The sequence below is a fragment of the Protopterus annectens genome, chromosome 10.part0, assembly GCF_019279795.1.
Source record: "Protopterus annectens isolate FY-2018-M chromosome 10.part0, PAN1.0, whole genome shotgun sequence".
Classification (NCBI taxonomy): domain Eukaryota; kingdom Metazoa; phylum Chordata; order Ceratodontiformes; family Protopteridae; genus Protopterus; species Protopterus annectens.
The window spans coordinates 1,694,496,511-1,694,520,911 of record NC_056744.1 but is presented as its reverse complement, the minus strand read 5'-3'; the positions used below and the strand labels follow the sequence as shown (position 1 = coordinate 1,694,520,911).

Genomic DNA, 24,401 nt, shown 5'->3' with positions numbered 1-24,401 from the left:
GGGAAAGTTGTTCAGCAGACACTAACCTTTGCAACAGTGTAAATGTTGTTGGTGCATATCAAAGTTGTCATTAAATATTTGGCAAGGAATGCTGATAATGTGCATATTTTTTACCTTTTTGGAAAAGCAAAGCACAATATCTTGGTCAATGTACCATGTAGACCCATTAAATTTGTATTTAATTTGTTAGTATGAATGCCAGCTTTAAAATGATACCTTAATAATTACTGTGATGCACCTTTACGGAGACATTCACCGAAATATGATTAATATAGTATTTCCCATAATTAATAAACAAAGCCTAATATCTCATCACCTGTAATAGACAGAGGATACATATCAGTGAAGAAGTTGTGTGTCTCAATGTCAGCTTCAAAATGATCATTTGTGTCATCGTCATGCTCCCTTGCAAAGATATGGGCATAATAATGAGAAGTATTGGAAATGTATAATTGTCATAATCCTAAAAGACTAAAACTGATATCTGTACATGTGTAAACTGCACAGACAGTTCTTCTACCATGTTATAAGGAGTAACACTTTCTTCAAAATTAGGTATTACTTGGCACACTGACATGCTCCCTTGCAAAGATATTTATCAAAATATGAAAAAAAAATCATAATTTCCATAACCTAAGTCCGAAACAAACTGATATTTGTACATGTGTACAACATACAGGCACAGTTCTTTTACTATGCTGGAACTAGGAATACGGACTTCAAAATGAGTTATTACCACATTCAGATACTCCCTTGCAAAGTTATTTACCAAAATATGAAAAAAATCATAACTTCCATAACCCAAGTCCGAAACAAACTTTGATATCTGTACATATGTGCAACCTAAAGGCACAGTTATTTTATCATGTTGGAACTATGAATACTGTTCAAGTGAAGTAGTTCACAAATATATGAAACAGATATCCATAATCAGCAATGGCCAGTAAGATGCATTGTTCTTTACGGTAAAAGGAATAAACAGGGCTAAACAGTCCAATGGAAAGAGCAAGAACATTTGCTCATGCCCCCCCCAAAAAAAAGTGACTGTATTCAGCCATACACACACACACACACACACACACACACACACACATTATCCATCTATATATCTATCTATAGATTATATATATATATATATATATATATATATATATATATATATTAGATATAGATATATAGGTAGTTAAGACTGAATGTAAAAGTAATATTTCAAATGTAGTACCACAAATACTGATTGTCTTTCACTCAATGAAAACAGATTTATGATTCAGAAGTTGTCTGCCTCTGAAAACCACTTCTTTCTTATTTTTCTTATGTTGCCAATTGTCATTCTATCCTCAACCTTGTTGGCCAGAGTCCCTAGCTACCTTACACCCTGGGTAGCTCACCAAATAGATATGCAAACAGCTGAAATATGTCTCTTAGATCTCACCCACAAAGGGAGGTTTAAATATATTTAATAACAAGAGCAACATTATAATCAAGAACTCAACAAAATGACTTCACAGTTCAAAAGCACAGGAAATATTTTACCACAACAGTGCAGGATAGTCTCAAATAAATAAAGAATGAGTTTGGATATTGTCATTGCCTTATGATTTTCTGGCAAATGAGGATGCAAGGCAGTAAATAACATATATATCCTTCAGACAGTACACCACAAATCCTCTTATTTCAAAAAGTTTCTCATGTAAAAACAACAAATTGAAAATGTATCCCTGTCATAACTCTCAAGTGTTCTGATTTTCACAGGATGTCCACATTTTTACTCGTAGATTTCTTACATTTCTTGAAATTGTACAAATAACAGAATTGAAATTGGTGTGGAGGGGGGTGTATTGCAATGACTCCAAGTAGAGAAAAAGCCAAATCTGAGTTGTGCATTCATCAATGTGATAATGACTGCTAGTTATGTGAATAACAGTGACAGCTGTTGACAGTTTTGCCTGAAAAGTGATAATGACTCAGTGCTATATTGTAATGGCACTGTGCTAATGACTTGCAAAGTTATGCAGGTTCAGACACAGGTGATAATTGCCCATTGAGTAGGCATTCATGATATTACCCTCTTCAGCTGTTATGTAACACAGAGTCATTATAGTCTGTCAGGAGAAGGTCATAGTCATTCACTTACTCAGTAAAAATAGTATAACAAATTATTACTGAGCCCTTCCTCCCACCTTTTTGTTAGCAAGATACCAAGCAATGAGGAATGAGACATATTACAATTGTTTGTCTACATCACAAAATCCTGTGGTCAAGTACATCTGATGTGCATTTCACTTCCAAAGCAATTGGTTAGACTCATTATGTCAGTGGACACTTTTCAAGGGAGACACGAAGAGGTATTCATATTAAGGGATTTAGGCCATGCCACCACAGAAAGTACAGTTGTGCTAGATTTTATAATAGTAGATGTCAGTCTCTTCACTACTGTGGTATTCATAACCTAAGGGATCTCTTCTGAAAGATTGCCCATTGTCCACCCAGTGTACCAAAGCCTTTAGTACTTACAGGTATTGTACATCACACATACACTCCCTTCACAAGGTGTAGGGCATCAAGGTGTCATGAACTACAAACAGAGCGCTCTTCTTTACACTGACGTGGTCTCACCTCTGATGGCCAAAGACTGTGAACCTTGAAAGAGTCAAAGGAGGCTCCATTCCCTGAGGCACCTATAAAGAGCTCTGGAGTTGGAACTGGAGTTTGGAAAGGAAAACCTGGGTTGAGAGAAAGTTGATGAATGCACCACTGAAGCTCCAAACTTGAGACAGGGAGAGAAGTAAGGTTACTGGGAAGTTCAGTAGATGGCAATGTTGGAGCCACAGTAACTTGACGTACCACTGAATCTTAATGAAATAGTAAAAAAAATCAATAAATAACCTAACAGAAATATTGAGTACATTTTTCTACACCCAAAACAGTAGCAGTGAAAAAGACAAATTCCAAAATGATTGGATGGAGCACGACTGCATTCTATTAGTACTTCATAAAGGCAGTCAGCAGCCATAATATTAAAAAAGTGTCTAGTCATCAGGGTGTATGTCTTAAGTGATAAAAAAAACAGTGCAGGCAATGCTCCAGGTTAAAAGACAAAGTTTTAATAACTGCATAAGTTCTTTCACTAAATTCTCCATCAGGTGTAACATAAAATGTATAAAAGCACCATTTTTAACTTTTTAATTAAAATGACATGACAAAATAAATTACACACTTAGAGACACATCCCAAATTCCATCCGTATTAAATATATGCAATAGATATATGTGTATAAAACGATACATGCTCCAACACATATATATACATGTAACCATGAAGGTGGTGTCAAAGCCATACCTAAAGCAGTGTGGGTGTGTCATTACTACATACATATTTGGCCAGCGCATTAAACATATGTCTCTTACCTATATGGTATATATGTTTCCTGAGCCTGTCTTTCAACATATGTATATACATACATATTGAGTGTTAGAGCATGTATTGTTTTATACACATATATCTATTTGCATATATTTTATACGGATGGAATTTGGGAAGTGTAATTTTTGTCATGTGATTTTAATTCAAAAGTTAAAAATGGTGCTTTTATGTATTTTATGTTACACCTGATGAAGCATTTGGTGAAAGCGCTTGTGTATTTATTAAAGCTTTGTCTTTTAACCTGGAGCCTTGCCTACGCTGTTTTTTTATCACTTTATCTCTGGTTTACTGGAGTGGAGGTACCTGGATACTAGTGGCTGTTGTGTTTGCAGGCTGTATGTCTTTATAAGATATATGCAACTGTTGTTTGTCTTTTGGCTTTTCCTGGTTAGGGGTCGCCACAGCGGAACTCCGGTCCACTAATGATTAGCAGTGGATTTTTACTGTGCAGAGTTGCATGCAACTATTACTTTATATTTTGTACTCCAGATTTTAGTACTGTATTTCTATGCCATCTCATATTATGCAACCATACCTACAGTGCTTACAAATAAAGTTTATATACTCTGTAGTTAAAACACTTGAATATTATATACAAGACAAATCAAGTAGTGCGGATGACAACGCAAAAATCCTAGAAGACACAATATATTGGTTTACATCTCTAGCAAGAACATTATTATTCATGACAATATGAATATAGCATCCCCCTTAGTAAAATATAACAAAATGTAAACAAAGCATAATATTTAATCTTTTCAGATTGTCTAAACTAATGTATGAACTGACCTACTAAGACAAAACATCAGAAAAGGAAGTGCACTACACTGGCTATTGACTAACAATTAAACATATGTAGCTAAAACAGCTATACTGCCTGACAGTACCACATTGTTCTATGCTTAGTATAAGTATAAAGATTAGGCAGTACAACAGAATTAAATACATGCATAAAGATGCATCTTTCACACTGCTGCTAAGTAAGGCCTTCATCTTTACTTCATTACATTCATATGTAACCTGCTGCAGCACCTTCTATCTGTCAAAATACTGTAAAATACAGGTACACAACATGATCCAAATTGAAAAACATGAATGAGCAATATATTGATAACACAGAGCAGACTTTTGTACTAAACATTTCACTTGAAACCTTACACAAATTCTATCAAAACTACAAAGTATACATTCCATGTAAACATACCTCTCAACTTCTTAATGGCAGAAATCTAGACAAAGCCTAAAATAATGGGGACAAAGACCCAAAAATAGGGTCATATTTTAAATATTGCTCTTGTGAAGTTGCTAGAACAAGTTTTGTGTTAGCATGCATTTTCTGCAGGACATGAAATCGTTAACTCGAATGCAAGTCCTTATTTAGTGACTGCAGCCTCAGTGATTTGCCAGAAAACCACAAACATTATGAGGAACAGACCAAAAATAAAAGGCAAAAATTTGGACATTGTGTGAAAATGTGGACAGTTGAGAGGGATGAATATAAATAATTTACAGTTAAATTTCACCACCAGGGACCACAAAAAACAGACAATAGCTCCTCCTTTTTGTTACCACAGCCAGCAGACAGTAACATGAAATACATGACAATATTTCCAGTCATTCTAACCACACATGATAACACTTGGATATCTATCTCCTCCCAACAGGCTCACCATCCAATACATAACAACAAGAAATACATCACAGCAGCCATATAACTTCAACATAACTTACAATCCTCCAAAAGTTACCAAAGCTGTCAATATAACTTTAGCATATCACGCAAAGCTATCATTACAATCTTAGTATGTAAATATGAATAATATTAGACATTTAACTGTCCCTGACAGCATTAATACTGACACTAAGTCTAACAAACAGAGTTCACATAGCAATAAGACTTCAAAACCCAGGCAACTACAACTCTGCACAGGCTAAGAACTGAATCACAGGCAGATGTCTGTCAGGGTCAGGTTCCATCAGATCAGTCATGCACTTGCAAGATCTCTTTACCTTGTAGACTGTAGATGGCTATACAGTTACTGAGACATGGTTTAAAGTTACAGAGAGCACCCTGGTAGTGCAGGGCTGCTACATCTTCCACACATTTAGACCAACTATCTCACCAGAAGGGACAGAGAATGGAGGTGTGTCTATTTACATTAAACACAAACGCATGTCAAGGCTTGTCCAACAGTATGACATGCTTGAGCTACTCCATGTCTCAATTACCGTCACATGCCATATATTTGCAAGCTATAGGTCCACCTCTATGATCCAGGAAAACCTTAATACGTACTTAACTGTACTGGAGACACTTCTAATTCATCCCAATACCAAACTTATGGGTGACTTTAATTACCCCATTTAAACTGAGAATCATACATGACTCCTAACATTTTGGCCCAGAGATTCCTGGACTTTGTAAATGTAAACACCTTGGAGCAGTTAATCTGTACACCCACAATGGGTGCACACATCCTTGACCTAGTCCTCTCAAACATGGTGGCACATTGCAACCTGCCTAGTGTAATCTCCTCGCTGGTCAAATCAAATCATAAATATGCCTTCTTTAAAATGAAGGCAAAGCCAGGGACACATGATAACCATGCAGTGTTTTGGAATTATTCTAGGGCAAAGTCATACTACTAAGTGACACACTGGCAACATTTCAAGCTCCCTCAAACTCTGAGGACACAGCTGTCTATGTGGAATCATTCAGAGACCATGTATAGTTACATTATCAGCTGTATAGAGACAGCTGTACCCACCCAGATTAGCTGCAGGGCTAACTGAAAAAAGCCACCAGCTTGGTAGAATCGTACAGTCAACAGGTTGTATAACAAAATGAATAAAGCAACGGGGAAAATGAGAAGACACAATGCCCAGAAAGGTAACAAATCCCTCATTAACCTAATCAAGCAATGCAGGGGCTAATAAAGTCTAGCAAGGCCAAATCCAATGTAGAATTAGCTTCCAGTCCAAGGGCAATCACAAAGCTTTCATCAGCTATGCCAGTAACCTCAAAGGCATTACAAAACAATTTACCAAATTAATTGGAAATGGTGCACTCATACAGAGCCAGAAGAAATAACTAACCTCCTGGCCAACAAATGTATCTCCAATTTTAACCCCACATACCACCCCCGCCCAATGCTCCTCAGGAAATGCCCACATCTGTAACTCCCCCAACTATCAAGATTTCCCTCCATATGCATGTTTGGATGACCAAAATCTTCAGAATGTTATTTTCCCTTAAAATTACTGTATATCTGCAGGACCTAGGGTTGTTGCCATGATGTGCACTGAACATTTTTCAACCATAATTCATTACTGGTTTAAAATCTGATGACCTGAACATGGCCAATTTATACTTAGAGTTCAAAGTCTCAGTGAGGATACAGATCAAGTCTTCCCAGAGGCAGGAGTTGAACTTGACACACAGAAATCACCAACAAATACACCTAAGAAATACTCCACACAGATTTAGGTCTGAACAGCTGACTTCCTATACTGGAATTGAAACTCACTACCAAAGGATGGCAATTTTGCATTTCTGTCCTGGTCTTCATAAAACTAAATGTAACACAAGACTTCTGGTCTGTGTACAACAATAAAATGTCTAGCATTAACATTCAGCCCAAGATTCACTGGCAGTCACTAAACTTACAAGCCCCATTGAGGTCAGGTATGTTGTTCAATACGAATGATCCACGATGTGAAAAGAACTACAAGGATAACTTTACAGTCACTTTCAATTCCAGAAAGCTGTTTTTCCCTTTCCCACTTATTACAAGTATGTTCCTGGTTCTCTGCAAAAGCTTTTCCATACCCTAACAAGACTGCAAAACTGATGGCATGCACTCATGTCTTACGTAAATTCTTGAGGAAAGCTGACTATTCTGTTCCATATGTAATAAACAACTGGGTTAAAAAAAAGTGGTACTGTTACTTGTCCAAAGTAACCTATATTGACATACAGTTGTGCAATGCATAGGACAAACCAGCAGTAGGTTTGAAGTTTACACGTCCCATGGCCACTGCAGGTGGTGCTACTGTCACCAAGGCCTTCACCTATCTGTTCCCCTATAGCGACAGCAGGGAAGGACAGCTGCCTATGTAAGGTCAGCATGGAACAGGCTACTTGAGGCAAATCAGGGCAAGCCCCTAAATTACCAACTTACCACATATATGAAGGAGGGACGACGGCAGACAGGGTAACAGACAAAGTTAGGACAGTTGTTTATATACTGATCCAGTGTATTTCAGTTAATAAAATAACTGGGCTTTACACTCTTACCTATTTGTGAAGTACAAATTTCTATTCAAAATACCCAACATTACTTACAGGTTGTACACGACTGCGGTTTCATGAAACAGCGAATTTCACAAAGGAGTGGGAACAGTCACTTTGAAAACAAAGACATGGCAATACATTAGTGAATGACAAACAAACAAAGCAGAAAACAGACAAAACAACATACAGACAGGGTCAGTCAAGACTGTCCAGTGCAGCTCTAGTCAAAGTTGAGACGTGATTTTTTTTTTTAATATAGGATTGACATTTGATACAGCCTTTAGAAAGTCAGCATCTCTAAATAGATTCTAAGAAACTTAAAAGTCTTCGGTAATAGATTTAGGCGGGGGGAAAAGATGAAGGTGGGTTTATATAAAATACTCACTGAAGAGCATAATAATTGGGTCATTCTCAAAGTAGCAGTTTTATAGAGGTATGGTGGCAAAAAGAGAAACATAACTTTTCTTTTTACATTCCGTTTACTTGTATATTTTTACTCATTCTAACCCCACATGATAAGACAGGCGTAGGAAAGGAAAAAAAATTATAAAACCTTACCAGAAGAAACAAAGGTCAAACTCAATGGGAACTGCTTCTAGTGCCATCCGTGAAATCCTTGAGTGATGAAAATAAAATAGAGGATCCAGTAGCAGGTGAAATCTCCAGTTCTTTGCAAAAAGAAAGGAAATACCTGCTGCTGGACCCTCTTTTTATTTGGGGAAAACAAAAGACATTTAGGTTGGGGGTGGAGGTGTTATTCAGGTGGTGGCTTGGATTGCAAGAATCCGATTGGCTGCCACCACTTGCTTTATCAAGAACTTTAAAACGGGATTTTCTACTAAAACTCTAATGCGACCTTAATGTAAAAACATGCTGAATCATAACTACAGAAGGTAGATTACACATTCAGTTATGATTTCAGCGTGTTTTACATTATGGTGAACTACAAATCTGCAGTACAGTTTGTCTTGCTTGTGGAAGGCACTCGGAGGTAATGGCTTGCAATTTGTATCTTCTCATGGCACGCTCGGGTTTAAGCACACAGGCACCATGAAAAGATACTTGAGGTTAATGAGTTAATTCTAGAGCAATCCTTGTTGGATGTCCACCAATGCAACTATTAAAAATTGCATTTTTCTGCATGGTGGGCCAAAGGCAGCTAGATATGTGTTCATAGACAGGATTTTGACCACTTGCTGTACGATGACCACTATCTTCATAGCTTTATGAATGCAGTTGGTATTTGTAGCAAAAATAGTTGTGTTGAATTTGTGGTATAGAAAAACAGACCTAAGCTAAAAAGACATTTACATTTGTAATGGAGAAAGTTATTGTTGTAACTGCCCTGCAGTAATAAAAGTAAATGTGTCGACTGCATGTGTCATCTAAAGCTGGGCAGCACGAACAGACAGTGAATGCAGCGGAACAAAGGGTGTGACTGTTTGACACTGACAAACTCAGTATTTATGGACTTTGTGTCACATGAAGGCAGCCATGATTGCAGTTGGATATTTCACTGGACATTGCTTGGAACCAGTTTTGAAGTCTCACAGGTTTTACCAATGTTATCATTCGGTGCAATCAGTTGACCATCGATGTGTTTTGTGATTCACGTATATCTGTGTGATTTGACGCACTTCTTCATTTTTTCATTAGGTGATCATAGCAATGCCATCCTGCTTCACCTACGGCTGTGGTATGTGCCAAGACAACATGCCACATGGTGTATCATTTCATCGTTTTCCACATGGCATTAAACTGTGCAGTCAATGGGTGATTAACTGTGGTAGGAGATGTCAGTAGCATACCAAAGTTTGTAAAAGAAGTGTTGATCAGTGCTAAGCCACAACATTTCTTGGGCTCTCAACATTTTGAGGGGAGCCAGTTTCAACTTGACGACCAGCAACAGCTACTTCCAGATGACATGAAGCCAAAGCATCTAATTCGGTGATTAATCAAAGAGGCAGTATCAACAATTTTCGTTTTTTCTACAAGAAATCCAAGGACATCTTCAGTGCATCAGTTGCAGCAGGAACATCAGCAGAATGTACAAAAATGTGTTGAGCACACAATGGTTTAATAAGCATATTGGCATTTGCTTAGCATGTTAGTTACATGGTGTCTACACCGTGGTAGTATTCAACAGTTAATGAATGTACTGTTCCCTGCAGCTTATTGAACTTCTGACTACAACCCAGCTTACATTGCAAGACATTGTGACAGAGCAACTGTCTATCCAATGCACGGTGAGTAATTCCATTGTCTCTTTAGCATACAAAGTTGTAAGAACTAATCTGGACAATGTAACTGTAATCACCCCTGATTTGTCTTGCACACTAATATGCATGTCCACTTACAGAATGGAAGCGAGACCGATACCGAGGCAGCAGAGCACAACACGGTGGAAGACCAAATCGAAGACTGCCATGTCAGAGAAGAACCTGTGGAGGGAAGTTGTGGTGAAAGCCTAGTTGAATATGTACAGGTGGTGAAGGATGTATTCCACCAGTCAGGTTATGGTTGTTGAAGGAATCAGAAGAATTGTAAAAGCAAAATGTGGCATTAGTTTGGTACGCCTCCATTGAGTATATTCATTGAGAAGCACAGTGAACAATATGCTTATGACGTAATGTGCTGTCAGGACTGAGGTAATACTGTGTACAGTGTTAAGTCATGTAATTCTACTGTGGTGCTTAGTTGACCATTGCCTTAGTAATGTTAATTATGTAATCATAGGTTCAAGAGCCAGAAGTGTATGAAGAGGTAGTTGAAAGCATAGAAGTGTTCGCAATGGAGATTGGTATTTGTAGTCAGAATACAGTCACATGCCAGACAAATTTTTGACAAAAGAAAGGTTGCAGCATAGGAGTTCAAGCCAAGTTAACAGACCTTGAAACATGAGCACGGACAATGACTAATGCAGCTGTACAGGTTCTAGAAGTCTTACCACTGATAGACTATAAATACTTCCGAAAGTCCAAGGTTGTACAAACAGAAATGACTGAGCCAGGACCAGAACATTACAGATTCAGTGTTGTGGTCAGTCGTTGCATGAATGTGAGTACACATCTTCATCAAGAGGATGACAGTCTTACTGAAGAGGCCACATGTAGCTCAAGTGCGTACATATCTCTTGAGATGAAAGTTTGCAGCACTCTGGTCAAGCTACATCAGGAAGTGCATAATACCAGCAAGCATAGCGACTCTTCAGTTTTGCAGTGGACAGATGATATTGAAAAGAATCCAGACTGGTTCTACACTTTGGACAACTTGTCTAACTCAGAGATGGAAGACACAATGCTGGAACAGGACAAAGATGAGATAATAACTGAAACAAAGTTTATTGTGTTTGAGTACTGCCTGGATTGCCTGTTGTTAAAACTGACCTGTGGATAATGCCACACACCTGCCGCAGAAGTGAAGAAGTTGAAGTTGGGGTTGTATGCATCTGTGAAGGTATTCTGCATTGGTGGACATGAAGTTCTGCAGTGGAAAGTCAACCGTTAATAGGCCAAATGCCAGCAGGCAATCTTCTACTTGCGTCGTCTGTTCTTTTCAGTGGAAGTACATATGCACATATTGTGTAATTCTGTGCATATCTTGGACTGGAATTTATAAGTGAAACCACCACCTATTCTATTCAAAGACAGTATTTGTTCTAGAAGGCTTTTTTGCCAAGGCGTCAGAGTGATTTTATTAAAGTTTTGCTACAACTGCAGTTGCAGTTTCATTCACCGGCCAATTGGTTATTATAATATTCAACATTTTTTTCAGTGGTTTCGTTTAGTATTTGTTCCCTGTTTTGCAGCATACCTGGACACAGCATCAGACTCCTCTACTGGAAGATACAGTTGGTAAGGAAATAAGGTTAGCTGGAGATGGGTGGTGTGACAGTGCAGGTTATTCTGCAAACTACTGCTGCTATAGCATGATGGACCTGGACTCTGGATTCATTGATGACTTCCATCTGGAGCAGATCTGCAGCGGGGTATCTTCTGCGGCACTGGAGAAGAAAGCTTTTAAGAAGTGTATGAAAAACTTGCTGGATAACAATGTGAAGGTAAGCCTTGGGGCTACAGACATCCGGGGAGAAGATTTTTGATACGCATGGAATTTCCCAATTTGGATCATCAGTTTAATGTGTGGCATATGGCCAAAAATCTGACAAAGAAAATTATGGAAGGTGGGAAAAGGAGAGGGAAGCAAGACTTAATGCAGTGGTGCCAGAGAATTTCCAATCACTTCTGGTAGTGTGTTGAAACATGTGAAGGGGATGAAGTTGTACTACAGGAGAAATGGTCGTCACTACTGTACCATGTAACCGACCAACACAGTTGGGGTGGTTCAAAGAAGATTTCCTGTTGTGGACATGAAATGCCAGTCATCAATGGAGATGAGAAGTTGTTGGAAGAAGATCATGTATGTCGCACTGCATTGAAGAGAATCGTTACAAGCCCAATTCTTCTTAAAGATCTGAAGCACATCACAAAGTTCTGCCACACTGGCAACCTCGAGGTGTTCCATGCATTACTGGGCAACTATTGCCCCAAGTTTGTGCACTTCAGATTTGCAGGAATGAAAGCAAGAATCATACTTGCCATCCTTGATCATAAGGAAAACCTAAATCGTGAACAAGCAGTGGTGCAATTCTCTGCAAAGAAGTCGGCAGCAAAGGCAGAGCTTCGATACTGGGTGGTGTACCTGAAGGTAAAACAGGAATGGGTTGCTAAACCAATTTTTGAGAAGAGAAAGTTTGACTTCATATATGACCTGATGTTGGAAGCTTTAAAGCAAAGTGAGGCATTTTGGAAATGCAACCCATGTCTGTACCCAACATACCAAAGAATATTGCTCGGTGTGAGCACCCTGAGAAGATGATGGTGATTGCTAGACATAGTTCCCGATTTTGAAACAGTAGTGAAAATCCTGATTGATAACAGCATAGTTGCAACTGTGGAATGGGTAAGTAAATTGTGACTCAATACTTTTCTGATTTAAGTTTTTAGCTAATTAGGGTATAGGGGGTGTCTGGTGGTGCTGTGGTAGCGTTGTTGCCTCACAGTAAGACGTCCTGTTCGATTCTCAGCTAAAGCATCTTCTGCGTGGATTCATGTGTGAATGGGTGTACCTTTGTTGAAAGTTGTGCGTCAGGCCTGGCAAGTCCGTACATAAAAATCTACTGCCAATCATTAGCAGACCGGAGTTCCGCTGTGGCGACCCCTAACTGGGAAAAGCCGAAAGATACAACAACAAAGGGTATAGGGGGTGTGTTTCCAATAACCATCAATTGTTGGGATTATTATTAGTTTGCATTGGGTAGTAGTGAATGAACAGGGTGATGTTTGTAGGAGCCATGCAACAAATGCTAGTTCTACCCTTGGTTATAAGATCAGCCCTTATTGTCCCAATCAAAACACAAAGGTGGATGACCCCTTGGTCAATGTCCTGGTATGTATCCAATGTTCCAAACTGCCCTTAAAGAGGGCTATTGGGGTGGTCTGACAAAGTGGGTGTCAGTGTGGTGTAACCTCATGGAGAAGAAACTGTCCCTCCATCATGGTCCTTAAATGTCATAAGGGTAGATGAAGGTATTTACAGCATGTAACCAGTGTGACACTTCAGTGCTGGACATGTAGCATGTCCAAGAAAGGTACGGTCAGACAATGCACGACAGGGAAATCAGAAATTACCTCAAGGTAGTCAGAGACAGAATACAGTGCATTTGAGGTTATACAATCCCCAGTGACCCGATGCATAAATGATTCAATTTACTTTGTGATCAGCAGTTGTCTGAAATTGCTGGAGGTGTTCATACAGGCAAATGGAAATTGGTGCATTGTACTCATTTATTTGCCTGAAGATGGCAAAGTAAAGATGGAGGTTATTTGTTTAAGTACTGGTGAAATGTGAATAACACAGCTTTGTGCAAGGCAGTGGAATGGTGGGTATTTTCCATTTAGCTATGATGAAGCCAGTGCTTCTTTGCGTCTCAAAAAAAAAAAAAAGCAGCCAGTGCTGCTGCTAATTGCTGTTGGCACCATAGTAGGACACAGGCCCAGATGTTATCAGCTGCCATAGATGGTGTTTCAGGCAGTAGATAGTACAGCAGACTCAATGTAGTTGTACAGCTTATGGTAGAAAGCATTGCTGTAGAAGACCCCATATTACACATGAGTATCTGAGGGGAGAGGTTCTGTGAAGGTCATGTCATCTCAGGCACAGCCAAGAACTACACCCGGACTGTTCTGCATCCTTACTCTTCATTGCTTCAACCCCGCCAACTTCATAATGTTGTGTTATCATATACTTCCTTTGGGGTCATCCAACATAAAGATAATCTGTACTCCTGCTAGACTCCATTCTCTCTGCATCAGATGGCGTCTGCATCTTCTAGGTGAACAAATACAGATTCATAACGCTGGTGTTTGCATAGCAGTAAATACTTAAAATCCTTAATTTTTTTTTTTTACACTTGACACCTGCTTTAGCGTCACTGACATTGCAGTATGCATGGATATTGTTAAAACTTGTTAATGTGCATCTGTTTCTCCATTTCTCCATGGGAGTCTGAAAATGTCCTCTTGGTCGAGTTCAACACCTTCCCAGTGGCAACATAAAGTATTGTAAATAACAGTAAAACAGAAGATGCAAAGTTGGCTATGAACGGATAGTTGTATTGATAGTGTTTGTCGGCCTTTTGGATAATTGCTGTTGGAATATTATTGAGTAGTGAATCAGCATACAGTTGGCTGTCAGCCCATTTTATACAGTAACGATAGATGTACTACGCTGTTTTAGGCATGTGGTATTCCTAAGCATAATATGGATTACTGGCTGTAAACACAAGTGCTTTATCGGAGTCCTATACAGGCATAATTGAGACAGGCAAATCACAATGTTTATCAATTACCCCTTCTGTTGCTATTGATAGCGTATTGTGAGAAGACAGGATGCACTGTATGACGTCCATGCTGTTGCTAAGGAACACATTCATGTTGAGAAAAACAGTCAATACTGTATGTTAATATGAAAAAGATTTGTAAATACAGTCTGTAAATATTAGTTTGACATTCTAGATTTGGACAGAGGCTAGTCAGCGAGGTGGCACATGTAAACTGTCAATTCTACTGAACTGATGTTTTGTTGCAATTTAATTCATGTCAAACTACATTTGTATCATGTGGGCACTATAATGTTTAACATGGTGCTACTAACTATGAATTCATGTCATGTAAAATGGAATCTGCATACGTGACATGCATGACTTGTGATGTGTGATTGTGAAATTTTTCATGACTTTAGATTAAAGTTTAAGTGGGTGACATGTTCTTGAGATTTGTAAATGTCCCGAATCAATAAGCAATGCAATGTACACTTGTGTTAATGCCAGTGAATGGACTGGCTGGCTGATGTTACATGCAGTTAGTGTACGGACATGTAAATGTGTATCTTTTTGACTTGAACCATGATCGGTATGCTTACATTCTGGAACACTGTGCCCTTGGCAAGTGGCACGTACGAAGGTATTACATTGCCATTGACAAAGGAGCAGTTTTGGATCACTGTATTCATGTATTGAATGGACTGAGAGAGCAGGCAGTAAACTACTTAGGCATGGGAGTATATCGCTAAATACAAGTGGCCTTTTCATTTGTCTGTAGTACATTTTGTATTGTCAGCATATCATGTGACATTGGTGAGTGGTCTCTGCATCAATTTGGAGGAAGTGCTGTGTGACTAACTTTCAGTACATTCCTTTCCAGACCGGTACTTCACATAGTTAAGTGTAACGTTGAGTATACGTAACAGACATGCATTTCTGCTTAGTACTGTGTAAGGGACTTGTGTCAGGGCAGAATGTAATCATGTTTATATTGTAAAGTTTATCTACTTAGTCCGGTTGATGAAACACTTGTAAATTCAAGCCCGTTTCTTCTTCGTATGTCATTTGGGTAAGAGGAGGGGAGCATGCAAGTTAGCAGTTTATTTATTTATTTTTTGGTGCATGGTGTTGCTCCTGTGTATGACCTGTGGCTATGGACAAGTAATCATTAGACATATGTACTGGTAGTGTACAATGTTACTTGACAATATTTCTAATTTGTATTGTGGTGTCGGATTGAGTGAGGTGATGGTTGGTAAAGTTAGTAGAAAGGGTAACAAATGAGTACTGTGGAAAATCAATGCAAATGTTTTGTTAAACTCAGTCCCAGGTTTACAGGGCCTGACCACTGTGCCATTAAGCAAAGAGTGTGGATGAAGTTGGAGGTGGCCAATACACGACTGCCATTAATCGATGGACTATCAAAAGCTGTAATCACGAAAACATTTATGATATAGCACTCCTGTACAGAAACAGTTGTATAGGAAATCGTTGAGGACAACAGTACTTGTGAAATAACGCATAATGGAGCTTGCTGTATATAGACAATGACATGTACGTGTGGTGTTCTAATTAATGAGGCTGAGAGAAAGGTAAATGATCAATTCCCATAAAAGGTGTTCTAATTACTGAGGCTGAGAGAAAGGTAAATGATCAATTCCCATAAAATTCATAGGTAAACTCAATCACTGTGTGGATGTCTATCAAGAGACGCCATTAACTTGGAAGAACACCTGGAATGCTTGTTTTTATCAGGATTTCTAGTAGGCCTTGTGTGAATGCTGGAGTGTTATGGAGTTGTCTGTGAGCTGCAGCTTCTACAGTGGTTTGTCTAGTAAGGACAGGTCCTTGTGAAGAAATATGAATCTATGTGGACTGATTTGCTAGTCAAGTGGTGCAGGTGTCTGGAAGGCTGCTTAAATGCAGGGGTGTAATGATAGTGGTGATTTGAGTGTATCTGGCTATAGCTGCATGTAGTGTTGTGGTGTGAGTGAACTTCTGTTATGCTGGCTACCTTGATGTGGTACAGAGGCTTTTCACAATAGCGCTGTGGTAATTGCCACATTTGCACATTGTAAACCAAAAGCCAGCTTCTCTGGATGTCATTGATGACCGATCCTTGGACTTATGGTATTTTTTTGGTACTTAAATGGTATTTGATTACTGTTGAATATTTGTAAGGTATGCTAAAATCATTACTGGTTTTTGGCAGGTGTTAGTCTTAAATATGGACTGGTGATGTGGATAATGCAGGGATCATACCAGATGAACATTGTAAACTTGTTGTGGGTGACATACTTGGCAGGCTAGGAACAATCTTGAAACACATTCTTCTAAGTGACAATGAAGGAAGTCACCTTGATAAGGCTGAGTTGTGCTTGGCAAGATTTTCAGAATGTTAAGAGAGGTATGCTGGGAGACTTGTACTCTTCAAAGGGAGTTGTCTTGAACTGTATACCTGCAAACACCATTATATACTGCCTGGTAGAAAACCTAGACACTCAAGTTCGAATTATAGTGAGCCTCTTGCAAGAGGCAAAATATGTATTTTGGGATAAATTACCTTAGTAGCTTTGCACTATGCTCAGCACTGGTTAACATCTGTAATAATGACAAAGCAGTTTGTAGAAAATGTTGACACATCTGTGTAGGCAGACTGGTAATAGAAAATGTTACCATGATTATGTATATGTAGTGTTACATATGTGGTGATGTGTTGTGTAAGGTCTTGAAGGGGGGGGCAAATGGATGAGCTGGAATGATGGGTCCCCTGGACCCTGTAAAGGAACACCAACATCATGATAGTTAGGCTGGTAGTAAAGAGTAACGAGTCGATGGTGCATGACATGGCAAAGGAACAATGACTGCAGTCAGCCGAATATAATTAACATGCTTAGTATTCGGTTTTAAATGTTTGTGGTACAGCAGTGGTAGAACACTGACAGCTGTAATCACAGGTGAAGTGAAAATCAGGAAAAATTGTGGCAAAGGAATGGACTGCAGTAATGTTACATCACTGACTGAAGCATCCAGTGACATTTGTGTGATAGCTTAAAAATTAAACCAGTGCTTTGGCTTTATGTGGTAGTCTGGTAGCATCTTGGCAATTATTTTCACAGACAGGACTTAAATGGCAGCATGACCATTTGATCAGCAGTGTGAAATGTGAGGGTGGAATGAAAGACTACTCCGAGATGGGTGATGGTTATCAACGTTAATTATTTCCTTGATCTTATACAGACTCTATAAGTATGTTTAACTGTCGCTCACATACATCATGTAGAAAAACCTATCATCAATTGTAGGCGACAGTTGACAACTGGAGAATAGTGCATCATGAAAGATTATTGCAAAATGTACACACTGACAGTTTCTAAAGCAATCTGGTACATACATCGATTGGATATAAAAAAGAAGCACCGAAGGCAACCACTGTGTCATGAATGTTTTTATTAAACACCTCAAAATATAAACAGCTTCTCACACAGATTGTGACAGTCAAATATGTTGCTGGTGCAGTATTTCAAGAATGATTACAGTTACATGACACGATTGTATGCACAGTTACTTTAACTTGTTGCTATTAAGTCTGGAGTATCTTCAGTGTGATGCACACATTGCAGCAGTTGTCCTCTGTGTCAGTGGATGCATATCTCCTGCCTGTACTGCAGGAAAAGAAAGGTTAAAAGATTACCCTGTCATGAGATCATGCATTCTAATCTATTTCTACTGACCAAAGAAGTCACTTGGGTGTTCAGCAAACAGCATGAAAAACAGTTGTAAAAGTCTCATAAGGAGAGAATAGTAAAGTGATACTGGCCTTCAGTTAAGAATGATACTTGGTAAGCAATTAATGGCTGTCTGCAGAAGTGCACTTTATTGGGCCTTGAACAACTGGTGTTATCCTTCACAGGTGTCACACCTTAAGCCTAATGGAAAGCAATTGGCATAATCATGTTGAGGAGGGAGCCACAGGAATGGCTACCTCTTTGTAGGTAATGGTCTATGGGCATGTCAGGGCTGTTACAACACTGACGATATACTATGTAAGAGTAGCCATTTTTGACAGCAGTGCAATATACAGGAATATATGACCAGTACAGTCCACATCCTACTGGAGGCTGATCAATAAATTGGCTGCCACTAAATGCTTTAGTTAATCACTATTCCCATATTAAGTCCATGCAGTGGCATCAAGTTTATGGATGAGGGAAATTTAATTGATGTTGATGTTTGTAATACTTGACATCAAAGCATTCATGTCTGCCCACATTGGTTTCACAGAATTATAAAAAGGGAAAGGAACAGAAGAAGCATAGTTCAGATTAATAATTAGTGAAGAATTTATACTTAGAGGATAAATGGAGAGAGTGCATACATACTTGTAAAAGGACATAGTGGAGTGAAAGCAAAATATGGAGTAAGACAATGCATACTAACTGGCGAAAATCTGAGTATACAATGATACTGTTATGATGCAGCATATGTACTTGATATGGATTGATTGTGGACTGCTAACTGTGGTTGGAACACAAAATTGGCCAGTTCTGAACTATGACAGTCCCACAAAAGTGTCAAACTATAATCTTCAAATTTTCTGAACAGCCCTACCAATATGTGACAAAGTACAGTGAGAAAGTACAGGCAATAACACAGTAACAGCTGTATCAACAAAGAGCATAACTTTGCAATGGCCATGCTTAGACATTAATCTCAGCTTTTTAACTACAAAGCAGATGTCTGTCACAATTAATAGACAAAACTACATAAGATTACATGAGGTGTGTGGCAACGTAATCTTCTTAAATTACCACCTAAAAAAAACATGTGACTGCTATCATGCAAGTCCGTGAAATATATTATGTTCATAGGCTATAGCAAACCAAACTGGAAGGACAGAAATTGGGAGTTTGTTGGTCTGAAAATCAGTTTTTCACAGTGCTATTGAGCTTGGATCGAAATTTGACAGGAGGAGAAGTGCAACAAAAAGTGTCCCAATGTAAGGAAGGAAAGGCTGTGACAAGAAAACATATTACTCGGGTCACCTGCTGTGAACTGTCAATCACATGCAGATAATGTGTCAAATTACCCTTAGCACTTTGACAGCTAGGAAAGGTAGGTGTAAAGGGGGAGGGAAGACACCTTGAAGAACTACAACTCAGGCTTCACAAAATAAATCAAATTTGCATTTCTAAGAAGAAACAGCAATAAAATGCACTTTTCAATTCTATTCTGTGGCATTTGCACTGTTTGTGTTTGAAGTAATCATTGAAAATGAAAAAATGTTAACCAAAAGTAGGTGACTACAACACAGCAGTGCATGCCTGTAAAATCAGTGCAGTGACAGGAGGTTTAGAAAGAAGGTGGCAGGTATGATGCAATTTTTTGAGACACACACACAATGCATTCTGAGATACCTAGAGGAAGCCTAAACAAGCCAAATCACTCCAAGATGCTAGACCTCATGTGGTCAGACACAGAAATTATGCATTAAAATATTAAAAAAATTCTTAATAGTCCTAAATTGCTGTTAAAATGTACGAAACGCCAAACCATGATGAAATAAACATTTTTTGAGTATGTGAGTGTGGTTCTCCTTTAATGTCAGACTTTTCCTCACCAGGGAGCTACAGAAAGAGTTCAATGCCCACTTCAATAAATGTACGCAACTGACAGTTTGTGTCAGATCTAAATATAATGCAAAGTTTAAAATGAAACCACCCCCAGTGGTCCACCAGCATAAACTTTGCAATAAAAGGAAAAAAAAAAAACTCCTTAAAATATACATCAGATCTAAGGATCCTCAAATCAAGGAGGAGATTAGAAAATTGATTAAAACTTAAAAAACATATGTATTAGGACTATTAAGTCAGTCCATGAACTAGAGTTAGGATATGAAATTAAGGACAACAAATAAAAAGAAGTTATGTACTCACCATAATGTTCCATGTTGGTAGTCCATCTCACCCTTCATTTTTACATATGGGTTCGGGGCCGATCCTCGGCTCCGACTCGGCTGATTTTCAAGCTCGAAGACTTCTGGTTGGCTCGTGGCTAAGCAGGTATCCCATGGTGCACCAGTGCAATCCCCAGATCTTGTTTGCTGCTCACTAGCAACAGAAAGAGATAGAAAGAAACCCTTAACCAACAAGCCAATACTAAAGGGTAACCAACCAAGAAATTTATAATATTACCTCCAGATCTTCCAGGATGGGGGCAGGAGGGAGGGTTGGTAAAAATTAAGGGTGAGATGGACTACCAACATGGAACGTTATAGTGAGTACATCACTTCTTTATGTTAGGTAGTCCAATCTCACCTTCATTTTTACATATGGGACAGCATCCCTAGCGCCTAATTCTTGGGTGGCTCATTGGAAGATATTCCTGAACACCATGAAGCCAAAGGATGCTCTACCCCTGGAAGCCAAATCTAACTTATAATGAGTAATAAAAGGTGTGAGGGGTAGCTCACGTAGCTGCCACACAGATATGATCAATTGGTACCCTGGTTTGGAAGGCTGTAGAGGTAGACAAAGACCTGGTAGAGTGAGCTTTGATCCTGTGAGGTAAGGGTCTGTCCTCTGAGCTGTAGATGAAAGCTATGCAACTCGAAATCCAGTTAGACAATGTTACCTTAGAAACTGGTAAACCCAATCTGGAATCAGAAAAGGAAATGAACAATTGGTCTGACTTCCAAAATTCTTTGGTCCATTGCAAATAGAAACACAGCTGTCTGTGAACATCCAACTGGTGAAAACGGTATTCCGCTGCATTGCTATGATTGGGAAAGACTAGGAGTTCAATGGACTGGTTCAATGTGGCAGAAGAACAAACTTTGGGGACAAATAAAGGATTGGTATGTAAAGAAACCCTGTCTTTATGAAAAACTAAATATGGTGGTTTAACAGACAGGGCATGTAGCTCAGAAACATGTCTGGCTAATGTAATAGGTACCAAAAACACAGTCTCCCAAGACAAATACTTTAAGGAAGCTGAATGAGACGGTTCAAAAGGAGGGGATGTTAGCTTGGACAACACAAAATTTAAGTCCCAAGAAGCCACAGGTTCCTGTAAAGGTGGTCTCAGCAAGGTGGCTCCTCTCAGGAAGGTTATACATAACTTATGCGACATAAGGTTAACATTTGGAGATCCCAAATAAAAATGTGAAATAGGCGCCAATTGTACTTTGATGGTGGCTGCAGCAGATCCCTGCTGAAAAAGCTCTGAAAGGAATTTCAGAATTATGGGAACAGGAGTGGTGTAAGGACCCACATTAATTTTCTGTGCCCAAATAGAAAACCTTTTCCACTTACTGTCATACAGCCTTCTGGTTTGTGTGAGGATAAAAGAATATGGGACACTGACAATGAAAATCATGACGCCTGACTAGAGATGGAAATGGATCAGCCAAGCTGTCAATTTGAGGGTGTGGAGAGAGGGGTGTAGTGAACCAGACATGTGGGTCAGTAGATCTGGAACTGGGTCCAGGATCCAAGGATCATCCAGGAGAAGAGGCTCAAAGAAAGGAAACCAGACCTGACAAGGCCAGTAAGGGGCAATGAGGATCAACTTGCTAACCAGTCAATTGGCTTTCTGTATCACTTTGGAGAATAGTGGAAAGGGAGGGAAGGCATAGAGAAGTCCAGTAGGCCAATCGTGTACCAGAGCATCTTTGGGTGCTTCCCCCGGAGGGGGAATTAGGGAAAAATAACTTGGTATTGACTGGACTGGCAAAAAGAGCGCAGCAAGGTTGTCCCCATTTTAGGAAAATATGTTCCAATATTTCCCATTTCAGAGACCACTCAAGGGCAGCAGGATTGCCCAGCTCAGCTTGTCAGTTATCACATTGGTTGTTCCCGGAATGTGCATTGCCACCAGAAAGCACGGAGAAGAAATTGCCCATTACCAAACTTGCATGGCTTCTCGACAGAGTGGGTAAGATCTGGTACTGCCCTGTTTGTTGACATACCACACAACTGACACGTTGTCCGATTGTATTGCAATCGTCCCTGGAGGACGAAAGTCCGAAAGTGCCTGCAATGCCAGAAGCACTGCTCTCATTTCCAGAATGTTGATATGCAGATGTGCCTCATGTTATTGCCATGTGCCGTGGACCGTCCTGCCCAGATAATGCGCCCCCCACCTGACCTGGGAGGCATCAGTGGTCACAGTGGCAATGGGTTGGGCAGGCACAAAGGGAGCTCCCGTAAACAAACTGTTGGGGGCTATACACCAACGAAGGTCCTTTTTGCATAATTCTGTCAGCAGAATAGAGTGATTCAGTAGTAGGTATTGGAACGACCACTGGGAGAACAGGAGCCAGTGAAGGATTCTTATATGCAACCTGGCTAGAGGTATTAACAGAATGGTTAAGGCCATCATTCCAAGAAGTTGAAGAATCCACTTTGCTTTAACTTTCTGAAGTGGGAGAAGTTGCTGAACTTGTGAGATGAGGTTTTGTGCTCTTTCGGCAGGAAGACGAACTGTTATATCCACTGTGTCTACCTCTGCACCTATAAAAATCACAGATTGTGAGGACAGTAATGCAGATTTTTCACAATTTATGGAGATCTCTAGTTGAGCACAAAGCTGGATGGTGATGTCTCTGTTTTGGAGAAGTAGATGCCTGGTGGGGGTGGTCAGGAGCCAGTTGTTCAAATACGGAAACACCTGGAATCCCTGACTTCTCAGGTGAGCTGTCACTACTGCCATGCATTTGGTGAACACCCTGGGGGCTGTGGTGAGACCAAAGGGCAGAGCACGAAACTGATAATAGCTGGCTCCCAGCCGGAAGCACAGATACCTCCTTGACGCCTTGTCCATTTTTATATTGTAGTATGCGTCTTGGAGATCTAGAGAGCACATCCAAAAGTCTTTCCCTAACAACGGGAGTATTGACTGCAGTGTCACCATCCGAAATGTGTCCTTTGTCATGGATTCATTTAATCTGTTGAGGTCCAATATTGGCCTCCAATCTCCGGTTCGTTTTGGAACTAAAAAGAATCTGGAGTAAGTTCCGGATCCTATCTGGTCTGCTGGCACAAGCTGGATGACTCTTTTTGAGAGCAACGTATTGATCTCCACAGTTGCCTGATCCCTGTGATTGGGTGGAACATCTGGGATCTTCTTGTGAACAAAGAGTGGAAGGGAAAAGGGTATGATATATCCTCTGGTGACGACTCTTTGTACTCACTTGTCTTGGGTTAAATTTAGCCAGTCTTCTGGATACAAAGAGATGTGACCCCCGACTGGCCCCAGAGAAATGCAATCAGGCCCCACATCAGGAGCGCTGATAAGGCCGCCCTCGAAAGGAACCACGGCCTTGCTGGTATTGCGGACCGCCCCTGTCTCTAGGGCGACATCTACCATTTCCTCCTCCTCTGCCTCTGAAGGAGGATTCACTCTGTGTCTCTGGAAAGGCCCTGTGGGACTTTTTAAACCACATCTTACCTCCCCCCTTTGACCTTTGGGGTAGGGTCGAGAGGGGATGGTAAAATGGACTCCCATGGCAGAGTGTTTCCTTCCTGTTCACACTGAGTGAGTATATCGTTCACCTTGGAACCAAACAAGGAGGAACCATCAAATGGGGCGTTGGTGAAGGTGAACTTGAACGGCTCCGCAAAATTACACAAGCGCATCCAGGAGTGGCACCTAAGGGCAACTCCTGAACCCACTGCTCTGCTCGCTCCATCAGCCACATGAGATATGAACCACATGGAGGAGTTAACCACAGAATTTAGGGTGGACAACTGAGCAGAGATCCTATCCGAGACTCCCTCAGGACAAGCACCCTGTATGGAA

At 39.9% G+C, this 24,401-nt stretch overlaps 1 protein-coding gene across 3 annotated transcripts in view; it reads right to left on the bottom strand.

The window, feature by feature from the left end:
• Window positions 1–24,401, bottom strand: part of LOC122813914 (zinc-binding protein A33-like) — a 425,931-nt gene that overhangs the window by 223,130 nt on the left and 178,400 nt on the right. The window contains exon 5 of one of the 3 annotated variants that reach the window (XM_044086458.1): window positions 18,034–18,265. The exons of the other annotated variants lie outside the window; for them this stretch is intronic. Coding sequence (XP_043942393.1) covers window positions 18,239–18,265 — 27 coding nt within the window. The 3' untranslated portion in view covers window positions 18,034–18,238. Of the gene's footprint in view, window positions 1–18,033; window positions 18,266–24,401 lie in introns of those variants that run through there. 3 annotated transcript variants of the gene reach the window in all.